Source organism: Poecilia mexicana, unplaced genomic scaffold, assembly GCF_051168715.1.
Source record: "Poecilia mexicana isolate PSO_F unplaced genomic scaffold, ASM5116871v1 scaffold_4, whole genome shotgun sequence".
NCBI classification, from domain to species: Eukaryota; Metazoa; Chordata; class Actinopteri; order Cyprinodontiformes; family Poeciliidae; genus Poecilia; species Poecilia mexicana.
Genome location: NW_028263373.1, coordinates 4684739 through 4710753, shown reverse-complemented (window position 1 = coordinate 4710753; position 26015 = coordinate 4684739). Strand labels below are relative to the sequence as shown.

General features: G+C 37.9%; 1 protein-coding gene across 3 annotated transcripts in view; it reads left to right on the top strand.

Moving 5' to 3' along the window:
- Positions 1-26015, top strand: part of lrp8 (low density lipoprotein receptor-related protein 8, apolipoprotein e receptor) — a 164024-nt gene that overhangs the window by 108740 nt on the left and 29269 nt on the right. For all 3 annotated transcript variants that reach the window (XM_088004838.1, XM_088004837.1, XM_088004839.1), the window contains exons 5-11: positions 1633-2004; positions 7860-7982; positions 9248-9370; positions 11575-11694; positions 14966-15091; positions 20059-20230; positions 24620-24844. In XM_088004838.1, the coding sequence (XP_087860964.1) occupies positions 1633-2004; positions 7860-7982; positions 9248-9370; positions 11575-11694; positions 14966-15091; positions 20059-20230; positions 24620-24844 (1261 nt within the window). The remainder of the gene's footprint in view (positions 1-1632; positions 2005-7859; positions 7983-9247; positions 9371-11574; positions 11695-14965; positions 15092-20058; positions 20231-24619; positions 24845-26015) is intronic.

Here is a 26015-nt window from a genome sequence, read left to right as displayed (position 1 = left end):
CATAATTATTAAATTACTTTGATTTGAGAGGAGGGGTGATTAGCATGCTAGCTCTAATCACTGCCAAGCAACAGAATTGCCTGTTATCATTATGAGCTGCACAGTGTGGGCAGGTGAAGGATGGATATTGTGAAGTAGCTGCTCTAAAAACACTTTTTGTTTAACCTGCTTGGGCCTAGAAAATGTCACTGTTTTCATGTGGCAAATTGGGAAAATGAATTTTTTCCTGTTAAAGTAAAACATAGACAACTTCTTAAATTGAGCATAAAAAAGACAAGAATGACTGTGCATTCTCCACCAGTATTTTTGTGCAAACATGCCAAAACGCTACTGGAGAAGGTCATGTACTAAAGCCAGCACCTGCTGCTGTGTCCCGGATTAGACGATGTTTTTTTTCCCACACTAGATTTTTTTCAATCCGTTTGCTCTTTTGATAACGGTATGTTTTCACTATATTGTTTGGTGAGTAATGGAGAAAGGGAGAACTTTATAGTTTTTGGAACAAATGTTTTGTGAGTCATAACAGGTGTTCTTTCATTGTGTCATTGTTTTATTGTTATGGTCATTCAGTTGTTGAGTTGTTCATTCCTTACTGAAATCTCCTTTCATTCTTTTTTTTTTTTTTCACATGAGCCATTTTGTTCTATCAGACTTCAGGTGAATAAACTAAACATTTTTGCTTTCAGCTGAATTCCTCCTTTTACACATATAAGACTCAGAAGTTCAAAAGCTAAAAGAAACCCCTCCAATTGTCCTCTGCTCATTAAAGATGCATGCTTTTATCTGGAGAGAAGACATGGTGTTGCATCCATAGCATTCCTGTGAATAAATGCAATCAAAATTCAACATCTGCATCCTTACTTACATTGGCTCTGATACATTTCCACATACACTCTAAAGCACATTAGTGCTAAGTGTATGTGCCACCCTATTGTGTTACATGGTGGTGGCAGCATCCTGCCTTAAAGGCCCTTTGCAGAGTAAAAAGTCTCCGATTGGTGGCGGTTCAAAGGAACATTGCTGTAACTGAATTCTGAAAGAAACTTTTTACTTCATCTGTTAGCTGGATGGTGACCATAAACATACAACTGAACTGACAAGAAATTGATTTGGATGAAAGCACTTTTATTTTGTAGGATGGTCCTGTTAAAGTCCAGAAATTAAACTAATTCTTCAAGTTAAAAATAACTCGAGTCTCTTTTATTTAAAATATGTTTGCTAAATACAGTCAGCAAATCTAAAATGTGAGTGACCTAAATTCTACTCTATAGGAGAAGTTCTCTCTATTTTCTGGGAACATAGTGGCATTTTATAACACAACCGAGTAACCATACTACCTTAAGTTGTTATGAAAATGATTTATATATACAAAACAACTCAAACAAAACACGACTTTGCATCAGGCACATTGAAATTGGCCTCTGTCACTTTAAGAACCTCCTACTAAGTGTTCTCATTAGAAAATTGCATAGTTATATGATTATTTGTGATATTATAATTGTCAGAGTATAATTGTCACCTGTAATGTTGTGGCTGATTGGTGTTTATGCACTAATTAAAAAGAAGCTACTTCATTATATTAAAGGGAATCTTATTAACCCTTTTCGTCTCCCTGTCCCGTCCTTTGTTCAGATGAAAAGGCCTGCCCCTCCAAAGATTTCCAGTGCCGTAACGGAAAGTGCGTGGCACCCATCTTTGTCTGCGACGGTGACGACGACTGTGGGGACGCCAGTGACGAGGACAAGTGCTCTTCCCCCACCTGTGGCCAGCACGAGTTCCGTTGCAATGACTCTGAATGCATCCCCGCCCTGTGGAGCTGCGATGGCGACCCAGACTGCAAAGACAAGTCGGACGAGTCCATGGAGCGCTGCAGCCGCAGGACGGAGCCCCAGAAACCCGGCTGCCCGGGCGAGTTCCAGTGCGGCAGTGGAGAGTGCGTTCACATGCACTGGAAGTGTGACGGCGATGCAGACTGCAAAGATAAATCGGATGAAGCAAACTGTCGTAAGTCAGCTGTGGCTGTATCAGTGTTTGTGTAGTTGGGAGTGATGAGTGGGTTGACAAATGAGTGCTGAACACAGCCGGATGATAAAAGGATGCTGATGTTGTCATTATAATTGCTATCAAACAATCTCTCACAGACCAAATTTATTCTGCTAACAATTGTCTGTGTTGCCACAGGGTGATATAGTATTCCCCCAGGCACATCAGCATACTGCGCTGTTCTGAGTGATTAGAAAAACTAATGAAATAGTCCATCCACCAAGGGCTGACTTTATTAAAACAAAGATCATGAAGTTTATTTTAAAAATTTCTTTACATAATTGCTGTATTTTCAGGAACAGTTTCTTTGTCAGGGCACATTTTAAAGCATCTGAACTAACAATTACATAAGTTGATGCTAGTTCTAATAACAGATTATGCTGTCCTAATGCTCTGTTATGGTTAATTCATGTAATTTATCTGTTCTATGCACAGCCTCTCTTTGAAAGTTGAGCTCATTGTTGTATGGATGTGATATCAGTAGAAATGCATGACCTGCTGTATAATTGTTCATGTGTGTCGCTTTCCTCCACTGGATGTCTACACATGAAAGGCTCACCTGCAATTTATTTTGAACAAAGACTTTGTGACAAATGTGCCACCAAATGACTGAAGGAAGATCACCGCTAACTGTATCACCATGATCCCTGGGTGTGTTGCTATGCAACCATGTGATCTTCACAGGCTGAAGAAGAGCGCCACGTTTGACCGTATGTGTTTTCTGAGTGTGTGTGCGCGTGTGTGAGTGGGAAGTGAGGGTCCTTCATCCAGCGAGACCCCCATCTGGTCTCCTCTTCACACTCCCACACACCACTCAGTGAGATCACAGCAGCTTCGCATGTAAGACATGATATGAGCACAGCCACACTGTGATGAATGCTTCCACAAAACTCAGACCGATCAAGATCTGAGTTTTGTGCATATCTCAGAGCAGATATGCAGTGAGAACATATCTGCTCTCACATTTAGAAACACAGATTTGTGGGGTTTTATGCACAAGATAAACAGGTTAAATGTGGACCGGTGAAGAACTTCTAGGCTTGCTCACACCAAACCATTTTGATCATTTTGATTTGAAACTGTTGAAACCTGGACAGCTCCTAAATATCATCAGCAGATATCTGTGGCAAGACTGCAAATAAATATAAATACAAAGCATGAGGCTAAGAAAAAAACAAATATGGCAGAGACATACCTTGAGATATTGATTGGTGACCGGAATTGCACAATTTTCAGATGATCGGCTCTGTTAAGTGACCTCAAAATCGGATCTTTTTCCAAAGAGTGAACACATCATATTTAAACACTACCAGATAAAGTGGACAGCACCTTTTCTGCGTGGACATGTTTACTAAGCTCAAATGTCAGTGAAGTATTTGAAAATGAAGCCAGATATTAAAAATCTATTTAAAAGGAGACAGGATTCCAATGGTTCATTCACCATTGGTGTCAGACTGTGTTTCTCGATTGGTTTTTACCCAGAAAGCACATGGGCAAAAACCATGAGTGAAACGGTCACTGGGACTAACTAGCAGTGGTGGGAACTTTACTGTACTTATGTACAGTTTTCGTGTATCTGTACTTTACTTAAGTAGATTTAATAATGGATACTTTCTACTTTTACTCCACTACATTTTACAGTAAGTATCTGTACTTTCTACTTCACTACATTTCTACAGAACCGTCGCGTTACTCGTTACATCCACGTCACATTGAGCTTTTTGTCCGTTAAAATGTGACGTTCAGGGACTTAAGGTGGCGCCGTAAAATCCAAGTAATGACTTACTGTCTGTTGTCACCCATCGCCTCCACCTTTACTCGCACGCGGAGCTCCAGACATGCGCAGTGGTGGATATCCGTCTAATCGTCAGTAATATAATAGCGCTGCATAAACCATGAGATATGGTGACATGTAAAATCAGCAGACGGTGGGGACTTCGTGCAACTTTTAGCGTCATTTGGAAGGAAAGCTTAAAAGGTAAGATCTGTGGACGTGATGCTAGCAAAGCTAGCTGTACTGACTGAGACACATGCTGCATCTGCGATGAAAAAAAGTTGTCACTCATGCCATTGTGTGTTGACTGAGGTGTCGCATATGGGACAACGCTGTGACTAAAGTGGAATATAGTGATATGACATTCAGGAACGATCCGATTCTTCTGGACGGATCTTTACTAAGTCCTAAGGACTGAAGCCTCTCTGGGTTCTTGTGTACACTGCAGTAGCTAACACATACACACGTTTATTTAATTGCCGAATAAGTAAAAGTTGAATGAACACAGAGCATGCTCATTGATTGATTTCGTCTCCTGTCATGGTGGCAAACATTGCAGTGGGAGGGAGGGTGAGAACAGTCACGGTGCTCCTTCTGCTTGGTTTCTTGTTGCGCCGTTGGACAGTGTTCATAGTTGAATATTTACCGTTAATTGCGATGTTTCAGTTGTGGTTCCTGACATGGGCAATATGGGCAACCGTCCAGGGTGTTATTTTTCTAGGGATAGCAGGAGACCTCTGCGGATTGTAGCACAGCGATGAAAGCAAAACAGAATGAAATGAGTTTTAATTGATACTGGTTAAATAAATTTCAGCTCTAAGTATTTAACATCTAGGTGTTTTTATGGGAATGTGGATCTTTCAGATCAATCTGAGAACCAATTTTGATAAACTTAATTTTATTGTGTCATGTAGCGCAGGGCACTGGTCTTGGTCTCGGGTTCGGTGGTCTTGACTACAACTCTTCTATGTGGCTCCTTGGTTGCATGTTCTCCCTCACCCACCTTCTTTCCATCCCCTTTCTGTTGGATTTCTTTCTAAATAAATGTCACTAATGAAGTTCATGCTATGTTAGGACAGGAGACATGATGTTTCCATCCCTGAAATTATGATTCATAGAATCACATATCTAAGTATAAACTGTTACAGAGAATAAACACAATAAGAACATGTTTAATCTGTGGCATTGTTCATTAAAATGGCACATTTCTTATGTATTAAAATTAAATATAATCAGTTCACTTAATGATATTAGCGATTAGGTTATGTATTCAGCAAGTACTTTTACTTTTAATACTTAAGTATTTTTAAAAACCAGTACTTTTTTACTTTTACTTAAGTAAAATGTTAATGTGGTACTTTGACTTTTACTTGAGTACATTTTTGACTGTGTATTTGTACTTTTACTTAAGTAAATTTTTTGAGTACTTTCTCCACCACTGCTAACTCGTATATATTCCATTGAGGGAAAGTAACTTTAACATATTAATTTCTCATATGTTAACATAAAGGCTCGTTTTGAAGTATAAGTTGCTACTTACAGGCATTAGACACGTGTGTTTATCTGCTCTACCGCTAGCAAACAACCGTACTGATTAAATATAGAAGTCAAGCAGTTCCCTAAAAGTCCAACAGATGGCAGCAATGCGCCATGCAAAACAAAACACTCGCAGTTTACAGGACACACTTCCTGCTAAAGAGCCCCCTGGTGGTTGAAGAAAAATCCACTTATAAACCGGAAAATACAATAAACGAAAAAAAATCTGAATGCTCTCAGGTATTATTCAGGGGGCCCGCGGGCCGTAGTTTGGGGACCCCTGCTTTAGAGACTCTAGCTGTGCAGCTCGTTGTTCATTGTTCGCCTTGCCAAGAAAAGGAATAAAGTTCTACAAGCTTTCATCTGCCTCCTCCTTGTTTGCCGCCAGCAGAGCAGAACCTTTAAGAGCTTGTTACCAGCAGACGAGCCGAAATAGACTTACTAGGTAACATAAGGCTAACAAGGTCTACGGTTTCTATTGCAATAGCAATGACTAGACAAGCTACAATATCTAGACGGATGTCCACACACCATCATTAGCTTGGACATTACTCCTAAAAAAGTCATTTTCATCTATATTCTATAGAAAATGTAGATTACTATTTGAACTGTGAGATTTTGAAAGGATGCCAACAGAGCATGACACAGGACAAATTTCAGAGTCACTTCCTGTTACCTGCTGAAAGTCTTGCTCTCTCTCACTGCCCCACTGGATGAACCAGACATTTCTCAACATGTCCTCGAAAACATTTTCCTTTCAAATAGTGTCTTAAATCTCATTGATACTGATATGTGTCTTTTTCCCTCAGCAATGGTGTCCTAACCAGAGAGTATAATCTGGTAATGTTTATTAATCTGTTTTCACGGTTAAGAATTTCCATTCAGACAGTAACTGGTCAGTCCTTAAGAAGTGAAAAAGTCATATGATTCCATTATATTCTTATCTACCAATTTGTTGTTTAAAAAAAAACTTGCCTATTTGTTATTTAATTAATCCTGATTAGGCTGTCCCAGTATTTAACTTGTGACTCTATGTCCTCCTTTTTGTTAGAAACAGAACATGTATAATTAACCTGTGGCTTTTAATTAAGCAGAAAATACTTTGACTCTCGAAAGCTGCTTGAGTCACTAATGAAAATGCACTGAAGTTGCAAAAGTTGTTTTAAAGCTTATTTTTTCAGGTCTAACACTACCATGAAGGAGTTACAGCTTTAAAATTAGAATAAAAAACAATTTGGTCTGTACTTGATTTTATTAATAAAACAAGACTGAAAAGTGTTTAACAAAACAATCTGAATGCAAACCATAATTGGAAAGCTGACTTATGCTAATTAAGAAGGTTCAACATCCTTGCATAGATGATGATGGATAAGGTCTGGTTATGTTAGATGCATTGGAATCGGTTTGCCTGCTCATTACATGAAGACTAAATGTGGGTGGTTGGAGCTTTATGTAGAACAAGATGTAATGGTTTTGGGTTTCTGTGTAATGTAAATGAGACTGTGGAGCAGTTAAGGGAGGTGCCACATTTCAAAGTAAATCAGAGATCTGAGAATCTGTGTGTAATCCGCATTGGCCCCTCCACCTCTCTGGGAATAACGACTCCCAACCCCCATTTTTTTTTTTTTCCCAATAAATTTGGAGGGTTAGTTCGGAGACGTCCTGACAGAAGTCCCTGTCAAAAGGCTGCGAGGAGGTTAATGTAAATGAGAAATGGTCGCGAGTTGATATTCTGTGCTGCCAGCACTTCCACAGATGGCAATCCGTTATCATTACTATTCATCCTTAGGAATTATCATAATTAGCTGAGCTCAGATCTTAATGATTTGGCTGAGAGAATCAGCACATTTTGTGATGGAGCAGGATTATCTCTTGCACTTTGTGCTTGTTTAGGATTAACACTTAGGTTTGTCTTGAATTTTTATTTAGGAGTTTAAGTCAGTGTGCCCTTTCTACTCACATGAAGTATGCAGACACCTTTTTTATTATGCTGAATTTTATTTGCTTTATCTGAATGTGTAATTAAATGTCTAAATACCAACTTTTTTGTGTGTAAGCCATGTGTGGCCATGTTTTATGCCATCTTTGTGGTCACAGTCATAGCAGGTCGCTAATTTCTGTAGACTACAGTTATTGATCATGTCTGCCCCCATGCTTCAGTAGAGCTGGCACAAAACACAGCACATGAATAATTAAAAAGCCAGTTAAAAAGATGAATGAGGGGAATAAACCCTCCTTCCGTTGTTAAAACAAGACCAAACAAATGTGTGTATTAGCACATTGAAGCACAAACACTCCCTTCTTTCTGTTTGTGTTGTGAGGATATCTGTGTGCAGATGAGGGTTGGAAGATTGATTCATTTTAGATGTGCAAACCCTGACATTTAATAGAAAATAAATGCACAAAATTGCGCATCCTCAACAAGCTCTCAATTTTAAAATAATTTTTGCTGTGAAAATGTTAACGTTCAGCTAATTGCTCCTTGTGTTGTGTTTGTGCCCCTCAGCGCTGCTTACATGTCGACCTGATGAGTTCCAGTGTGGCGATGGCTCCTGTATCCATGGCACCAAACAGTGTAATAAAGTCCACGACTGCCCGGATTACAGCGATGAGGCTGGCTGTGTAAATGGTAACTTATCACATGCATACTTCTTCTTAGTCGGGTAGTGAAATGTTTCCTTTAAAATCTAAGTTATGCGGGTTTTTTTGGGTTTTTTTTATTGCATTTATAGCTAAACACAAATGCAATATCTGTTTTCATGCAACAAGCTTCAGGATTTCTTCAGTTGTTTGAATCTACTTTATTTACCCTAAACATTTGTCTATTTAATATTTTTAATGAGCTCCACTGGGATATGCAGCATAAACATCTCAGATGGCTTGATAATCTCTAAGAAAGACCACTTTGGAGTATGAACATAAAAATAAAAATCTTTTTGTATTTAGACTAACCAAATATATCCCTGTACTGCAGCACTGTGCAAAACAATAAGACAATATCAGTATTTCACTAACAGACATATGTTAATTTAGTGGTTTAGTGGATAACAAGGAGCTAAATGTCACATATTATAAACTTTAAATGTCTTAAATCCACTGCTGTGTAAAATCCCTGCTACCCATTTTGTCATTTTACAACCACAAACTTTAATGTAATTTGTTAGGATTTAGTGATTAAAAATAACTCGAAATAATACATAAATGTAGCATGGAAGAAAGACTATATATGGTTGTCACAGTTTTTAAATATATTTTTGTTTCACAAATAATTCAGAAGTCAAGGAATTAGTAAATGAAGTTGGTGTTGGTTAGACAATAAGATTTAAGATGTTTTTTATTTTTTTAAAAATTTTTTTTTAGATAGCATCCTGGAAGACTGCAGACAAGTCAGGAATGAGGCTTTGAAAAACTTCAAGGCAAGGTTATGTTATAAAACAACATCAAAAGCTTCAAATCTTGTGTTGCACCATCATCAGAAAAGATAGAGTGTGAAACAACTGTAAAAACCCAGGTAATGGCAGCTGTCTGCAGCTAGCCATGTAGAGAATACAGAAGACTTGTCAAATAAGCTGCTTTAGTGAAACAGGACTATAATTAAATGTGTGACAACTGGGAGAAGTAGTTTAGAAAGTTGTCAGTTCAGTTCAGAAATTATTTGCGGTCACATGTAAATGTGGCCTTGATCAAGGCACTCAAACACCAAATACATATTTTACAGTTTGCTCATTTTTCTGATTCCAGCTGAGTGAATGTGACTCTACTGTAATAGCACTTTGAGTGGTTGTTATGACTACAAAACTGTTAAACAAATTTAGTTCATTTAAATTTTCGAAAATAAAAATACAAAGTAAACCCTCCCTCCTCCCCCCTTTTTTTTTTCCATTTTCTTTCCAGTTACAAAGTGTGACGGACCAAAAAAGTTCCGCTGCAAGAACGGAGAGTGTATCGACAGCAGCAAGGTGTGCGACAATGTAAAAGACTGCAAAGACTGGTCTGATGAGCCAGTGAAAGAGTGCGGTAAGATCATCTCACTTCAAACAGACGAAACCCTGAGATATTCTGAGGCTTATCAGTTTTCACCACCTCAGATGTGCCAGGGTGATATACCTGCAAATGTATGAGCAGTATAAATTGTGTGGGTGGTCGCTTCTCATGGAAATGGGAGATTCATTCGATCAAGGCTGGGTAAATTAGGACACTTCTCAGCTATGTGTCGTGATCAAAGAACGGAGAGGCCCTGCTCTCTCTTACTGCAATCTTGAGCAGGAAAACGTGACTGCACTACATTATCTATAAGGAGTCATGCAGATTGTCACTTTGTCACACATAATTACCACATCTTGATCTCTAATCACACATTTCTAATTAGATGCAAAGCAAACGGAGAAGGACAGATGGAACATCCAACCTCATAATGAGATCAATAAAGTTTTAGTTTTTTTTATTTAAAAAAATGTAAGGAACCTCCTGTAATTTCAGATGAAGTTATTTGCATCACATTGGTAAGTATTGTCTTAGAGTGCTTAAAAAAGTGTCTTAAGTTTCTCAGGAAGCTGCACTGTACCATGTTTTCTCTGAAGTGGAGTATGTCGTCATTTTACTGTATGTGAATAGACAATTTTATAACGGCAGGTTGTCTTTCAAGATCACTCTGATCTGTAAGGAGATATGTATATGCTGTTATTATATTACCCAATATCACTGATATTACATAATATTTATTTTCATCACAAATTAATATTTTGAACAATTTCAGGTCTTTACTGCACTGTTTTTATTTTTCATTTTTGTTGAAATGGGCCTTCAAAGATAAATCCTAGAAATCATTTGTCAGTTTATTACAAAACTCCTCCTAAACATCCACAGAACTTCATCCAAAGTTACTGTACTGCTAAACCACTTTTATTCAGCTAATGCCACTCACCTTTTAAAAGCATTTTGAACTAGGAAATGATAGCATGTATGTTCTTGTTAATCTTGTGAGTTTCTCAAATGGTCTTGCTTTGCAGTTTTCTAGTTTTTGCACAATTTTCCACAACACTTTTCCTCTCTTTAATGAGATTTTTTTTAACAATGACCTTTTATGGCTTACCCTTACCCTCCTGGGTGTGTCAGTATTTTTGTACAGGGCAACTATAAAACCAGGAATCTTTCCCATGATTGTATGCCTCATAACATGTCCATAATTCATCACAAAAGTATATTTCAATTGGGTTTTGCTTTACGGATCCAATGATTATAAGTCAAAATGTGTTATAAGTAAATTACTGAAATATATCAGTCTATGTTTAATGAAATTCTTTAATATTTTTTTCACTTTTTGAATTAAATTACTAAAAGTAAAAACAATTCAGTGATATCATTTATTAATCTTCACCTTCATGAATAAAATGAACAGAACAATAGTTTTAGCAAAACCGACAGATTTATTTTTTTTGTGCATTTATTACAGGATGAATTACGACTTTAATTTCACCTAAAGACTATTCTAACCAAGTTTTTAGTCATTCTTGGCTTCTTTCCTCATTGTCTCTCTGTCTCACTCAAAGTCTCTGTCCCTCAGCTGTACCTGTAGCCTTAAGCCTAAATCTTTAATGTAAATCTGTAATGAAGTACCAGCTTCAGCTCTGCAGTGATCTCTCTTGGTTCCCTGGAGGGTGATTGAAAGACAAAGGGACATAAGCGGTGGTGCAGAAACAGACATAAAACGGTTTGGAAGGAAAATGGGGAGAATCCAATCAGGTCTTGTAGACAAAAAGAGGAGGAAATGGACAAAAAGAAATGTGGAGGTGCTTGTCTGACTCTTGGCTGTTAAAGTGAAGTGGTACCTGGTTAAGAATGGGTTCTTTAACTCTTCATAACTCCCTAGCTATGAACAAGCTAATAATTGAAGCAAACACAATTTTCTGCCACATTTCTATGGCTTTTAAGCTTACTGGCCTTCTGAATGGAAATTCTGATGTATACAGACTCACTTGACAGGGTAGAATTATCTTGACTGGCAGGTTGATTAAAACTATCCACACACACCATCTGGGCCGCTTTGTCTTTCTGTCCAGCGTTTTCTTTGTGTGCTTTGCAGCCTGAATTATTCTGACCAAAAAAATCTGCTGGAGTTATTTCATCAATATTCAGCTGCTCTTCACTTCCCTCTGTTCCTCCGCTCACTTGTCCGTCCTTTTTCCTCCATCCCTCCCGCCCCGCCGCTCTTCTCTCCGCAGGCCTGAACGAGTGTGCAGACAACAATGGCGGGTGCTCCCACATCTGCAGAGACCGGAGAATTGGTTATGAGTGTGACTGCCCCTCCGGGTACAAACTCCTGGACAAAAAGACTTGTGGAGGTAAAGAAAGTATTTTATGCAGAATACTGCTGTTTTAATGGCGTGAACCTGGGGCTCATCCAGTCAAAATATCATCTAAACCTTTTTAGTCTGTTTTTCATTCCTCTTTTTTTTTTTTGCTTAAAAAATACCTTCTATATTCAAATTGCTTGTCTATTGTGACCCTTTGATTCTCTGTGTAGGAACCCAGTCTGAATCCTACCTCTCCTCAATTATTCCAATAAAACATGCATAATCCAAAAAGCAGTTTTGCTAATCATATTTTTAACCTCGACCAGTTAGACCTAAAATTAATAATCCCCCCACTCTAAATTATGTTTATTATCAAAATACACAAACTAGCAGCTGGAACAAATCAAACTGAATCATTTGATAATATTTCAGGTTTTTTCCTCTAAATTAACATACAAAATGTTGCTTTTAATGACTCCAGTCTCAGAATTTGTCGACCCTTTTCTGACGAGCATCTTTAATATTTAGGAAAGCACTGTTTTGCAACTCTAAATGTTGCTCACACAAAATTAATACAGGTGCTGGTCATAAAATTAGAATATTGTGATAAAGTTCATTATTTTCCATAATGTCATGATAAAAATTAAATTGTCATATATTTTAGATTCATTGCACACCAACTGAAATATTTCAGGTCTTTTATTGTTTTAATTTTGATGATTTTGGCAAACAGCTCATGAAAACCCAAAATCCCTGTCTCAAAAAATTAGAATATTATGAAAAGGTTCTCTGAACGAGCAATAAAAATAATCATCTGAATCAACAAAGTAACTCTAAACACCTGAAAAAGATTCCTGAGGCCTTTAAAAACTCCCAGCCTGGTTCATTACTCAAAACCGCAATCATGGGTCAGACTGCTGACCTGACTGCTGTCCAGAAGGCCATCACTGACATCCTCAAGCAAGAGGATGAGAAACGGAAAGAAATTTCTGAACGAATCGGCTGTTTGCAGAGTGTTATATCAAGGCACCTCAGTGGGAAGTCAGTAGGAAGGAAAAAGTGTGGCAGAAAACGCTACACAACGAGAAGAGGTGACCGGACCCTGAGGAAGATTGTGGAGAAGAGCCGATTCCAGACCAAATTAAATTTTCATCTCCATAAAACTTTTCAGCAGATGGAAGCATGAAGTGCTCCAAAATCTTCTGATAGCTGCTGCATTGATCCTGCCCTTGATAAAACCCAGTGGACCAACACCAGCAGCTGACATGGCACCCAGACCATCACTGACTGTGGGTACTTGACACTGGACTTCGGGCATTTTGGCATTTCCTTCTCCCCAGTCTTCCTCCAGAGTCTGGCACTTTGATTTCCGAATGACATGCAAAGTTTGCTTTCATCCGAAAAAAGTACTTTGGACCACTGAACAACAGTGGTCCAAAGTGCTGCTTCTCTGTAGCCCAGGTCAGGCGCTTCTGCCGCTGTTTCTGGTTCAAAAGTGGCTTGACCTTTGACCTGGGGAATGCAGCACCTGTAGCCCATTTCCTGCACACGCCTGTGCACAGTGGCTCTGGATGTTTCTACTCCAGACTCAGTCCACTGCTTCCCCCAAGGTCTGGAATCGGCCCTTCTCCACAATCTTCCTCAGGGTCCGGTCACCTCTTCTCATTGTGCAGCGTTTTCTGCCACACTTTTTCCTTCCTACTGACTTCCCACTGAGGTGCCTTGATATAACACTCTGCAAACAGCTGATTCGTTCAGAAATTTCTTTCCGTTTCTCATCCTCTTGCTTGAGGATGTCAGTGATGGCCTTCTGGACAGCAGTCAGGTCAGCAGTCTGACCCATGATTGCGGTTTTGAGTAACAAACCAGGCTGGGAGTTTTTAAAGGCCTCAGGAATCTTTTTCAGGTGTTTAGAGTTACTTTGTTGATTCAGATGATTATTTTTATTGCTCGTTCAGAGAACCTTTTCATAATATTCTAATTTTTTGAGACAGGGATTTTGGGTTTTCATGAGCTGTTTGCCAAAATCATCAAAATTAAAACAATAAAAGACCTGAAATATTTCAGTTGGTGTGCAATGAATCTAAAATATATGACAATTTAATTTTTATCATGACATTATGGAAAATAATGAACTTTATCACAATATTCTAATTTTATGACCAGCACCTGTATTATTGGGTTTGTTGTTTGCAACAGAGTTTGTCAAATTTCACCATGGATTGGGAATAGATTTCTGTGATATCCATGCCAGTATCTTCTTCAAAGTAGGGCTGCTGCTTCTCCACATTAAAGGCAGTCAGTTGAGATGGTTTGAATATCTCATTGGGATCCCCCCTCAGTGTCTTCCCTGGCATCCAGAAGTCACTGAAGGGATTATATATCCCATCATACCTGGGAACGCCTTGGGATCTCCAATATTGAGCTGGAGGATGTCGCTTGGGAGGGGAACGTGTGGCTTCCCTCTCCGTCTTGTTGCCCCTGAAACCTGATTTTAGATATATGGAGAAACAATGGCTGGGGTGAATAATTTTAAGCAAGACCTTTAATAAATATTAAAGAATGTTTAAAGACTTGCATTTTCACAGAACAAATTTGAAGGTTTTTTTCTTTGTTGACTGAATTCTAGTGAGATTTTCCAATCCATCTACATGTAAAGAAAACAAGCATGAAAGGCAAACTGGAAAATGTCAGTTGTGCTTGTGCTGGGGTGCTTTCAACTAGATGATCTTGTATAGCAATGTCTTTGAGCAGAGCAGATAGAGTGGTGCACAGACAGGGAGGAAGGACAAAGCATCAGGAGGCACAGATGGGCAAGACTATGAGTCTGGGAATTCTCCTGTACACACAGAGATGCAACTGATTTATTAGTTTTTTTTTTCTCTGGCTCATCAAAATGATTCTGGTCTTATGGGAAGCTTCACAGCTGCTCACAATATATGAATGAAATTACTCTCCTTTTCAGTTTATTGTTTCCTTTTGCAGCCTAATGTTTGTCTTGTTTCTTACTAAACATATTTTGAACTATTACAAGAAGATTTAACTTAGTTTATTTGTGTTTTTCTTGATCCTCTCTGATTGGTGATCAGCAGGTTAAATAAAGATTTGTTTTTATTCTTTGCATTCAGAATTGGAAAGTTAGACTTCAAGCAAAATCTGAAATTGGTATTGATCAGGAAAAGTGTAATCTGTGAATCTAATAAGTTCCTTACACTTTCTAAATAAGCAATATCCTGAAAATATATTACATTGTCTGTAGCTAGTTTATATATATTTTTTTGCATTGATTTACATTCTCTTTATATTTCTCTTTCCATAGACATAGATGAGTGTGAGAACCCAGATGCCTGCAGTCAGATCTGCATCAATTACAAAGGGGATTATAAATGTGAGTGCTATGAAGGCTACGAGATGGACCCTGCCTCAAAGACCTGCAAAGCTGTGGGTAAGCCAGTTATTCACTCGGGAGAAGGCATACACACTGCCACAGTTTGATGTTCTCACCAAAATCCATTTATGATCCCATATATACTTGAGCAAATTCACACACCAACACTCACCCTTGTATAAACACCAATTACTCATCCATTCCAGCACCCCTAACTACAATGTGACATCCTACACCATTCTCACTCAGCGGAACTCTGAAAAGAGAGGCTTGTTTCGTATGCATGGCCCGCACAGCAATCTGCTCAAAGATAAATATTTGCCATCCTTTTCTTTACTCCACAATAATGGCAAGTTTGCAGCCAGCCGCTTCTGCTTTCCCTGGGGTGTCAGGAGAAAGATGTTGTGTGGGTAAAGGGTCTGCACTCACTGCAGGACACAGGCAGGGTCTGTAACCCTTATTTGCTGGCAAGAGCTCTCTGAGCAGAGTTATGAATAAAAAATATAATCCTATGCTCTGGAGTGGGCTGGACAATGAGAGGGATGCATTTCTTTATCATGAAGTAAAAATGCAGTGGAGTTGTTCCCAATAGGTGAGCGCTGAACCAGTTCAATCACTTCTAAACCCCATAACTTTAGAAATGCACTTCTATTTTTTTTCAAAATAAAAGCACTGTTCGATTAATTGAGAATTTAGATATTCATGGTTTCTCTTTGAACATGAATCCTGATTTAGATTTCTAATGAGATAAATAATACACTTCATAAATTGATGACAATCTAGTTACTTGTTGAATAGAGTGTATTGAACAGGAGATTTGATTTAAGGTCTAAGCGTGTGCGCTGAATATATCAGCAGCAATGCTGCGCTATTGCCAAACTTGAGGGCGAGCATCCAAGTAGACAAAGTTATAGCAGACTTGGACCTGAAGAAAGTGACTTATAAATAGAAATGCACTGATCAGATTTGTTGCTGTTTCTAAAACAACAGTCTCCATGTACATTCCCAAATCTACATTCATTATGATAAACTGGTTTAAAGCTCAAAAAAATAAAACGGAACAAATGTGATTTACTCAGTTATCCACTGAAAGTCTGACTCTCCCTAACTTACCCAAATAATGAACTGTGGTCATGTGCTGGCATGTGATAGTAATTATTATTATATTGAATATATTGCTAAAACATCTTTTTTAGCACAGCCGGCTAAAAGACATGAACAATGCAGGAATGAATAAGCAGTCTAGCAATTTTATGCCTCTTTAGGGCAAATTCTGCTCTATGCGTAACATATTAAACCAAGAAAACATGCTTATTTGTAAGTTCTAGTATATGATGATGTGAAAAATGGCTGTTGATGTTAAACACTTGACCACTCTGTTTATATGTTGTAAGTTGGTTTGTTGGTTAACCCATTGCTGTAAAACAAGTTTTGGTACTGATGATCTCTACCAGCTTTGGTCAATTCATGATCGCTGCAAGAAAGTCCAGACATTTTTTTCAACACTTCTACCTAACATACACGTTTATTTTTAATAAAGATGTGCTTTATACAGTCATACCTCAAGAAGAATGAAAGAATATCAGAATTTGCATATTTCTGATCAGTGCCTTTGAAATGACTTGGACAGCAAATTAACTTTTCAACATGAAATGAGGGAGAAAGCATGTTATTGGTAATTATCGTCTTAGGTTAAGTCATTATAGGGAAAGCTGGTCTGGTAATGAGAGTGCTTAAAGCAGAAAACATATCCTCACTCTGAAGCTAAGTGGCATAAAAACCCCCATTGATTGCTCAGTGTGTCTCTCTGTGTGAATCTTTATTACCGTTAGGCAGAGCAAACAGCTCTTGTTAGAGTCAAAGCTCTATAGCAGCAGAGACGGTAAAAAAAAGCTGGATGGACAAATGATTTCCATGAATATTTCTGTGCCCAATAAACACAACGTTCCGAAGGAGACAAGAAGAGCGAGAGTCTAAAATATGACTGAATTATTGATTGTTCTTCACGTTAATTCCTGTTCAAAGGAAAGCACAGAAGTGGGACAGTAAATACAGAAATGCCAGCTCCGTGAAGCTGAAGTAATGAGGATTTAATGAAGCTCCATTTGTCCGTCACATCATTCCTAGATGCTCGTCCTCAGAAATCAGCATATATATAGCATTTAGTTTCTTCAGACAGAAACAGATCATAATTTGTACACAAATAAAAGTCTCTCATGATGGAGCAGAATTACACACTGTGATTTGATATGATGTGGGCCAAGTTCCAGTATATTTGAATTTGGGACGCATAAATTCATTTTAAATAGTTCTTAAAATCCAAATAAATCTCCAACTCTGTGTGTGTTCTTTTATGCAAATCCCAGCATGCAGTTTATGGCTCCCCAGATTAATTTCACAGTAACTGTTAGTCTAGCAATACTAATTAAAAGCAAAGTCTCAGGTCAGAGTCATTATGTGCTTTCTTCTCTGAGCTGGTATTTGTGTTTGGGAGCAATAATTTTGATACATAGCAGCGCCCATTACGTCCCCTGAGCAAAGTTTTATTTCGCACTTATTGCATTCAGTGTTTTTCCATAAACTTTGAGTGTGAAGCCACTGAACGACTCATCAACTTGCGATAGACTGCATGTGTGCGTGTGTATGTGTGTTAACAAGAGAATGAGAAAGGATGAAGAGAAGTAAACAAATCTTTTTCTTGTTTGATTACCTGCTGAAAATTCATTAGTTATGAATGAGAAAAATACTGTAAGGTTAAAATCAGTTGCTTTGTGGATTTCTTTTATCCTTTAACAATCTGAGTATTCATACACATGTAAGCAATGAAAGAATTTGAGAGCAAGGGAATGACATTACAAAAGCCTCACTAACAGCACAGTAAAAAAAAAAACAGAACAGGTTGTTGCAACGTTGCAGAAACCAATCTGTAAACTGTCTGTGGACCAAACAAACCTACTTATTTTATCTTTTGTCTGTGGTGTACTGGGAGCGTTGCCACAGCGCCAGGAGCAGCGTGAGCCACACTTGACAGTTTGAGAACACACTTTTCAAATTGGGTTTAAAGCTGTGGTCAGGTTATTCCCGTGGTGGCTCACGGGACCAAAGATACAACCCGGTGTTGTCAAACTCATCTCACAATTTTTCATCTTTCAGTGGTTTTGAAGATGAGATTTTTTTTTGTCTGCAAAATACTATACATTGTTAATTCTGAAAACTTTTATATCCATATTGACCCTTGACATTGAATGATTTTGTACTTTTTCAAGAGTTTTAACTGTCTCTAAAAGTGATGTTTCTGGACTTTCAAGATTTAACTGTAGCCATGTGATGTTTATATTTTCTGTTTTTGGAACCAAACACCTTCCAATAATTTATTCACTTGCAGAAACTGCAGCTGTTTTGTTTTCCACATTGCACAGTTTTCTAAATGAATGACTTTTCTTCAAAAGCATAAAACCTTTTTTTCAAATTATTATTTTATTACCTTTGGAGAGATGCCCCTCTGCATAGTGGTGCAGTTGATAGCACTGTTGCCTTGCAGCAAGAAGGTCTGGGGTTCGATTCCCGGCCCGGTGTCTTGTTTGCACGATCTCCCTGTGCATGCTTGGGTTTCCTCCAGATACTCCAGCTTCCTCCCACAGTCCAAAAACACGACTGTCAGGTTAATTGGTCTCTCTAAATTCTCTTTAGGTGTGAGTCTGTGTGTGTGTGCATGGTTGTCTATCTCTGTGTTCCCTACGACAGACTGGTGACCTCTCCAGGTTGACCTCGCTTCTTGTCTGAAATGTCTCACTGGAGATAGGCACCAGCACCCATCCCGACCCCACTAGGGACAAGGGTGTAAGAAAATGGATGAATGTATGAGATGCCTGCTATCAAAAATTGACTTGTTTGTTAAACAAAAGTTATTTGAAATCTAAATCTTCCAGGGATATGAATATGATTTTAATCTTGGGATTAAAATCATTATACTCCTGTTGGTACATAAAAATGCACCAAAGGACACAGAAAAATATCACTTTTTCCTATATTTTTCTCTTTCACTCAACTCATTGTACACTTTTTTTTACCCCTCTACCTACCTGATTGTTGATTTCTCTCTCAACTCATCCCACCTCCACTCTCCCAGTTACATCCCCTTATCCTCAAACCTCTATGACAACACATTCATCCATCACTTTTACTTGTTCCTGTTCGTTTCTTGCTCCGTCTCTATCTCGGTCTCTGTCTCTCTCAGCGGGTGAAATTGATGGTTACCAACCCACTAGTCACAGGAAAATGATTGCATCCAAACAGTGGTAGAAATGTAATATGTTCTCCCTGTGAAGTAGCGCGTGGTAAGCCTAGGAACAAAACTAAAGCATGGCTCTGTGTGGATGTTTGTGCATGAGTATGTCTGTTTTATAATTTTTTAAAGGCTTTAAGAGGCACTTCAGCTTCTCTGGACAGGGGGAAGCTTGACAAATAGATGTGTAAAATCAGTGAGTTGGTAAATGAGGCTAGAAAGATAAACCTAAAAATTAATGATAAAAAGAAAGTATATGGTCTGTATTTTTATTGACAAAAGATTTTAGTATATCTGGAATTGTATACAATCTCCCATATATGCAAGTTTGGAAATATACCCTCGGTACCTCATGCAAAAGCTAAAATAATTTCCACATTTTTGTCCACTAAACATGAGGTCCTTTTGTTATGCTCACTTTTAGTCTGTTGAAAGATGTGCTTAAGGGGAACTGGTGTACCAGCTAGCAACTTGAATTATCTGGATCTGAAGAAAAGAGCCCAATAACACACTTGACACATGGCTGAACCAAAAATAAAATGTCATGTCTGTGCTGTTGGTGTACTTTAGTCTGAGGCACATTTTGCGTCATTGTTTCATATAACAGCAGGTCACCTGCACAGCACAGCAATCAGTTTTCTTCTTTACATGGGGGGAATGTTATGGCATGTGGGGAACGACAAATATTTTATTTAATTAGTCTATTTATGATGACCTGACCCTCCTCCCTTCTCTTCAGGAAAGAGCCCTTGCCTGATGTTTACTAATCGTCATGAAATCCGTCGGATTGACCTGCTGAAGAGCGAATACACACAGGTGATTCCCACCCTGAAGAATGCTGTGGCCCTGGATGTGGACGTCTCCACTAACAAGATGTTCTGGTGTGATCTGTATCATCGCAAAATATACAGGTACAAACAAACATGTCCACTCAGTCATTGTTGATTTTGGATATGAGTGGTGGTTTCCCAGGGCATCATTAGCAGGGGAGTAAAGGGAGCCTCCGAAAGAATACTCTGGGTTTTGATTGGCTTCAGAAGGCATGGCTGTATTGTCAGTGAATCACTGATTTGAGCCACCGGCAGTTAAGAAATTTGAAGGAATTCCATCTTTACAAACTGCGATCGTTTCTATTAATGTTTGTATCATGGAAGCAGCCATGAAGAGAATAAAATATGCAGCAGTGAAAGGAAAACGTCATGGCCCAGCCAACCTGTTGCTAGTTGTCAAATGTATGTTTAGGGCATCTTTAGCTACAACTGCTAAAAGTCTGAATAAGAGGAAGCTGAATGAGGACACAAAAACAAAGTTTTTGTTGTTTCCTTTTATCGTTGCATTTTGAAGACAAATTAATCAGTAAAGAATACTTTGTTCTACTACAGAAACAGGAAATGGGGGCATGGAACAAGGTGCACATCTAAGGCACCATTGGACCTCTACTAGCTCTGTCGGCACACTTCGCCGAGTCTGTCACGTCCTGCCCCTTCATCTATCCATCTTGTCTGTTTCAACCTGTCACACCTTCTGCTGGGAAGCTGACACACCTGGAGGGTTGTGTCATCTGCCTGATAGAGGAAGGTGGAGCTGTTTGTCCTTCCTCACACACATGTGCACACGCATTCCCACACACCTACACATACTTTGTGTCCAGTTGTTAGTTGGTGTAAGTTTGATATTTGGCAGGTGTATGGAGGGGTCTTCTATCATTTCAGCTGAGCCATATGCTTCCTTTAATTTCACTGCCTCAATAATCACCCTCATTACTCATCTGTATGCACACATACACTTTTGCTCACATCAGCTCAGTGATACACTAAAGGGCTTGTGACAGAGGAAGGACAAATTAACTCATTCTTTACAGCAGACTCTATTTTCAAAGCGGTAAATAAACTCATGCATCGTAGCTTCCCTGAAAGGTCTTCAGCTAATGAAGTTGTGCAGTTTAACTTGGCCTTGTTCAAGCTTCTCCTTAAGTCTACCTCATTCTTTCAAAACAAATTGTTTCACAGCTTGCACTAGGAAGGTCCGAGCCTCGTCTTTAGTCCCGAGTTTGCATCCCGAAGAAAGTTTCATGTTATTCTAATTAGTCTGGAGCCGTGTCAGAGAGGACTTTCTACTTTGGTAGCTGTGTTGTAGTACAAATGACTTTCTTGAAAATACTAGTTTATGAGTTGTCATTATTGCAGTTAAAGCATTTTAGAATTAGGTATTCTGCAGTCTTGAATTTGATTAAAATATTTACAGTATTTGCAAGAAATGAAAAAGAAAATAGAGTGTGGGGAAATATTTATATTTACTAACTTTATTCCCCATTCCATTGTCTAAGCATTCATCCATCCATGTTTATGTCCAGTCATTTACTTGTCCTTTCTTCCTTCCTTTGGTATTTGCAGGGTACATATTTTAAGCTTAAGAGTTTTAAAAGTATTTGGTCTTGAAAAATGGATAGGAACCCTTCATTAACAAATAACTTCATCTGGTACCACCTGTTCAGTCAGACATATATAGAGTAAATATAGCATAATGACTTAGCTAATTGGGCTTTGCATCTGTTGGAAAAAAAAGGCAATCTTAAATGAAATCTTAAATAGAAGAAATAGGTTTTCAACTATATCATTTAGGCCAAACGCTGTTCTCAATCTCTGTCATTGATCATATTAGTTTCTATTTTGTTTTCTTTTTTGAACACATTATAAATGTAAATGTTTTGACGAGCATTTTCAAATACGTATACAAAGTTTCCTGTTGCATGAGAATTATTTAATGACATTTGAACACAGCTGTTTTTGCTCCAGATGATTACAGTTGCAGTGTGTGCCCAGATTTATTTATGTGGTATTACACTAAAATAATATGTAATTTGATGCAATTTTCAGCACAGAATGTAGTGTGCAAGAGTATATTTAAGCAAACAATAAGAGTGTTGCATCAAAAAATAAATATGCAGTTTATCCAGCTTGCTGTGTATATTAACATAGGAATTAGCTGGTGAATAAATTTGGCTTCTAACCAAGGATTGAATGTGTTACTTATGAAAATAAAAAGAGGAGAAGGCTTGAAGCATCCAAGTAGAGGAGAGCAGAATGAGAATAAGTCGGATGAAGTTGGACCCTTTCCCTTTTTATGCATTTTATAAAATACTAAAAACATATTCATCCTCTGTTCTTACTTTTTGTCTTTTTTTATCTTAAGTTCCTATTTGAATTGTTGTGATTCAAACAAATTGGCCAGTTATTTGATAATGTTTTAATTATTCATTCATATTTTTTCCATTTATTTCATTTTTTTTTTCCTCATTTTCCAAAAACTTTTCTTCAGTAAATTTCCTGTTAATTTTACGTGCAAGCTGCTGTCAGTCTGTTTCATCCATTTTTTACACTTGCTTCATTCATGCACGGTCATATTTTGATAATCTTAAATAATTATTTAATTTGTTGAAGTGACAAAGAAAACTAGCATACATTGTATGCATAAATTTGTATTTACAAATAGTTAAAAATAAAATCAAAATACCAGCTTCGATCGTTGTGTTTTTGGTTCAGTCTGGAGTTTCTTTCTTCCATTCTTCTAACTTTTATCCAAACCAATGAGAAACCAATGTCAGAAAATAATGCATGTTGTTTTTAGGTAATTTAAACATTTATGCTAAAAATATCTAGATATTTGAACACAAATTAATTCTGAGCATTCAGTAAAACCTTTGTATTCTTTTTGAAGTGTTTTTAACGCCTTGGGAAGCATGTGCTGCTTCTCCCCGTCACAGTGATGTGGTTTTCCAGACTTTTACATGCTGATTAGCATTCTGTGGGTCAATGTCTTGTTAACTTCCCCCAGTAATAGAGATGTTGAAAACAATTGTATGGCCAATTAAAGATGCAATCTGCTCTGAGTTCTTAATTTATTGCTTGTTTATTCTGCTCTCCAGTTTGTAGTAACTATTTATGCGCTCGCCATGTTTCTATGCACTGTAAAACTGAAATGTAAATGTCCAAATAGACATTTATTACACTTTTAGTGCCCTGTAGTCTAAACCTGTTTCAAATCCAAGACAGGCCAGCACTACATTAATACCTGTAGAGATTTCATCCTCCCCCCATATTGCTCTAATTTAACCCCAGAGGAACAGACTGTTTGGATTTATGTTTGACATCCTGTAGCATAAAATAATAATAATAATAAAACCTTAGATTATCTGTCATAGTAATGTGGGATCACCCTCTACCATCCCTATCACCATATACAAAAAATTAGTTGGCAAACAGTAACACAGTCAATTACCTAGACAATCTGCTTCCAAATCCTAGTTTCATCCATCTCCGCCTGATCTTTCACTCCAATTATCCCACCAGCTTTCTCTTTTAGTTAAGATGCTCATCCCACCCAAAAATCTCCTCCTGGTGCCCCTTTGGAAATGTTCCCATGCAGAAACTGAGATGGAGTGTAGTCTCTTACAGCTATTTTGTAAGATTGGCTTAGAATGAGCTGATAATGTGTTTATGTCTTACCCTGTTTCCCTGGTGAAGAACTAAAGCAGGACAAAAAAACATTTTTTTCATATTTTCTACTGACAGATGGAGGCAAATCTAATCTTTCTGTTTGGAGAAGATCTCACACAGAGGTCCTCATATACACAAAAGTTTTCTAGGTTTTTTTTTAATTTTTTTTTTTAAAGTCACAGATATACCTTATACTCTTAGGCATTGCATTTTTTGGCATATTGTACATGCAGAGAACAACATTTTTGTAATTTATTTTTGTTGTAAAATATCTCAAGGTCAGTTAAAGTGGATGAAGAGCTTCCATAGACTGTAATTTTCAGGTTTTTCCACAAATTGTCAATTGGATTATTGCCTGGGCTTCGACTTGGCTGTTCTAACTCATGAATATGCAGTGATTTGTGCTTTTGGCTGTTTGTCTAGAGTTGTTGTCCTGCTGGAAGGTGAATATCTGTGACAACCATTAGTCTTTTTAAGCATCTAGCAAGTTTTCTACATTGTATTTAGCTCCTTGCACCTTCCAACTCTGACTTCACAACTGATCCACTGGCCTCTCTACTGTTGCTTGGTCTTCATAATGCTGTTGGTTCTCTAGTGTTTTAACACAAACCTCTGAAGCCGTCACAGATTGTGCAGATTTTCAATTACACACAGGGTATACTATTTTTAAGTCAAACTGGACTTTATTTAGGCATATCAAAGTATTGGGGGCTGAGTCTAAGGGGCATGAATACTTTTTCAATACTATTTATTCGCTGATGTTTACATTGGAGGTTTAATCAGTTTTTATCTCCTGTCCTACAGTGCATACATCAACAAGGCCAGCGACTCTTCGCAACAGGTGACGTTGGTCGACTCACTCCACTCGCCGGAGGGCCTGGCTGTGGATTGGGTCCATAAAAACATCTACTGGACAGACTCTGGCAATAAGAGCATCTCTGTTGCAACGGGAGATGGCAGGAAGAGGAAAGTGCTAATAGCCACGGAGCTCAGTGAGCCACGGGCCATTGCAGTGGATCCTCACCAAGGGTGAGAGGAAAGTTTTATAGTTCAGCAAGTTTTGGACAGCAGTTAAGTGGAATGGCCTGAAGGAAAGAGCAAAAGACCAAAAGTTCTCGGTTTTGATCATTCTCTCCTGTGTGAACACCAGTTCCATTATGAAACTAAAAGAAACGTTAGTTTTCAAGTTGGCCTGAAACATTTTTCCATAGCGTAGCAGTTCTTTTTATTATGCAGTTTATAATTTTCTGGAAAGAGACAATAAGAGTCTTTATCTTCCGTTTCTACCACTTTCACCCTGAGCTCCCAAAAGGAACATTTTCACAGCTTTTCAGATTTTGGCAAGGTTGGAAAAACACACAACTGAAGCCAGAATTTCATGTGTTTACATGCTTAAATAAAGTAGCCCAAACTTCAGTAACTTCATTGAATCCAGCAAGCACAGTTTTAAAATTAAAAGCATAATTTTGATAAATGTTGGATGGATAAAACTAATATAAAGTGTATATAAAAGGTCAGTCTGGACAACTCCAAACTCAAATGGCTACACGATTCAGAAGAACATCAAAAAATAATCAACACTCTGCTCTTTCTTCTATTTATTGTTGAGAGAAGTGAAAGAACAAAGATGAAGGAAAAACAACTTAGACCATAATAAATAATTTCAGATCTTTTTCCATGTTTAATGTGACATATAATCTGTATTATCCAACTAAACAAATCATTTGGTAGAAAAAATTTAGATAATAGAAATCTTGATTAATGTTCACCTGTTTTGTAGGAATTTCCATACAAAATTCTCTGACATGTGGCATAGGATTAAAATAATTTCATTGTGCAAATGTATCAGTCAGGAGATGGTACAAAAATGCAGAGCATAAATTACGTAGTAGTGATAGTTGAGATGATAAAGAACCATGATGACATTATTAAAACTGAGAGTTTTAAGTTTTCTTTACATTTCTGGGAAGGACTTTGATTTTCTTCTAAAACAACAACGCTGACTAAATTCTCCTAAGATTTTGCAGAAAGAAAGTGTTTGGTCTGATATACCCACACTGGATATTTTAACCCTAAATGATAAATGCAACATACAGTACAGACAAGATTATAACAGATTTGGAGAAATTTTCAAATATCAACAAGCCAAGATTTGACAAACAAAGTTGAAATTCAAAAAGTGTTTCAACTGGATTTTACT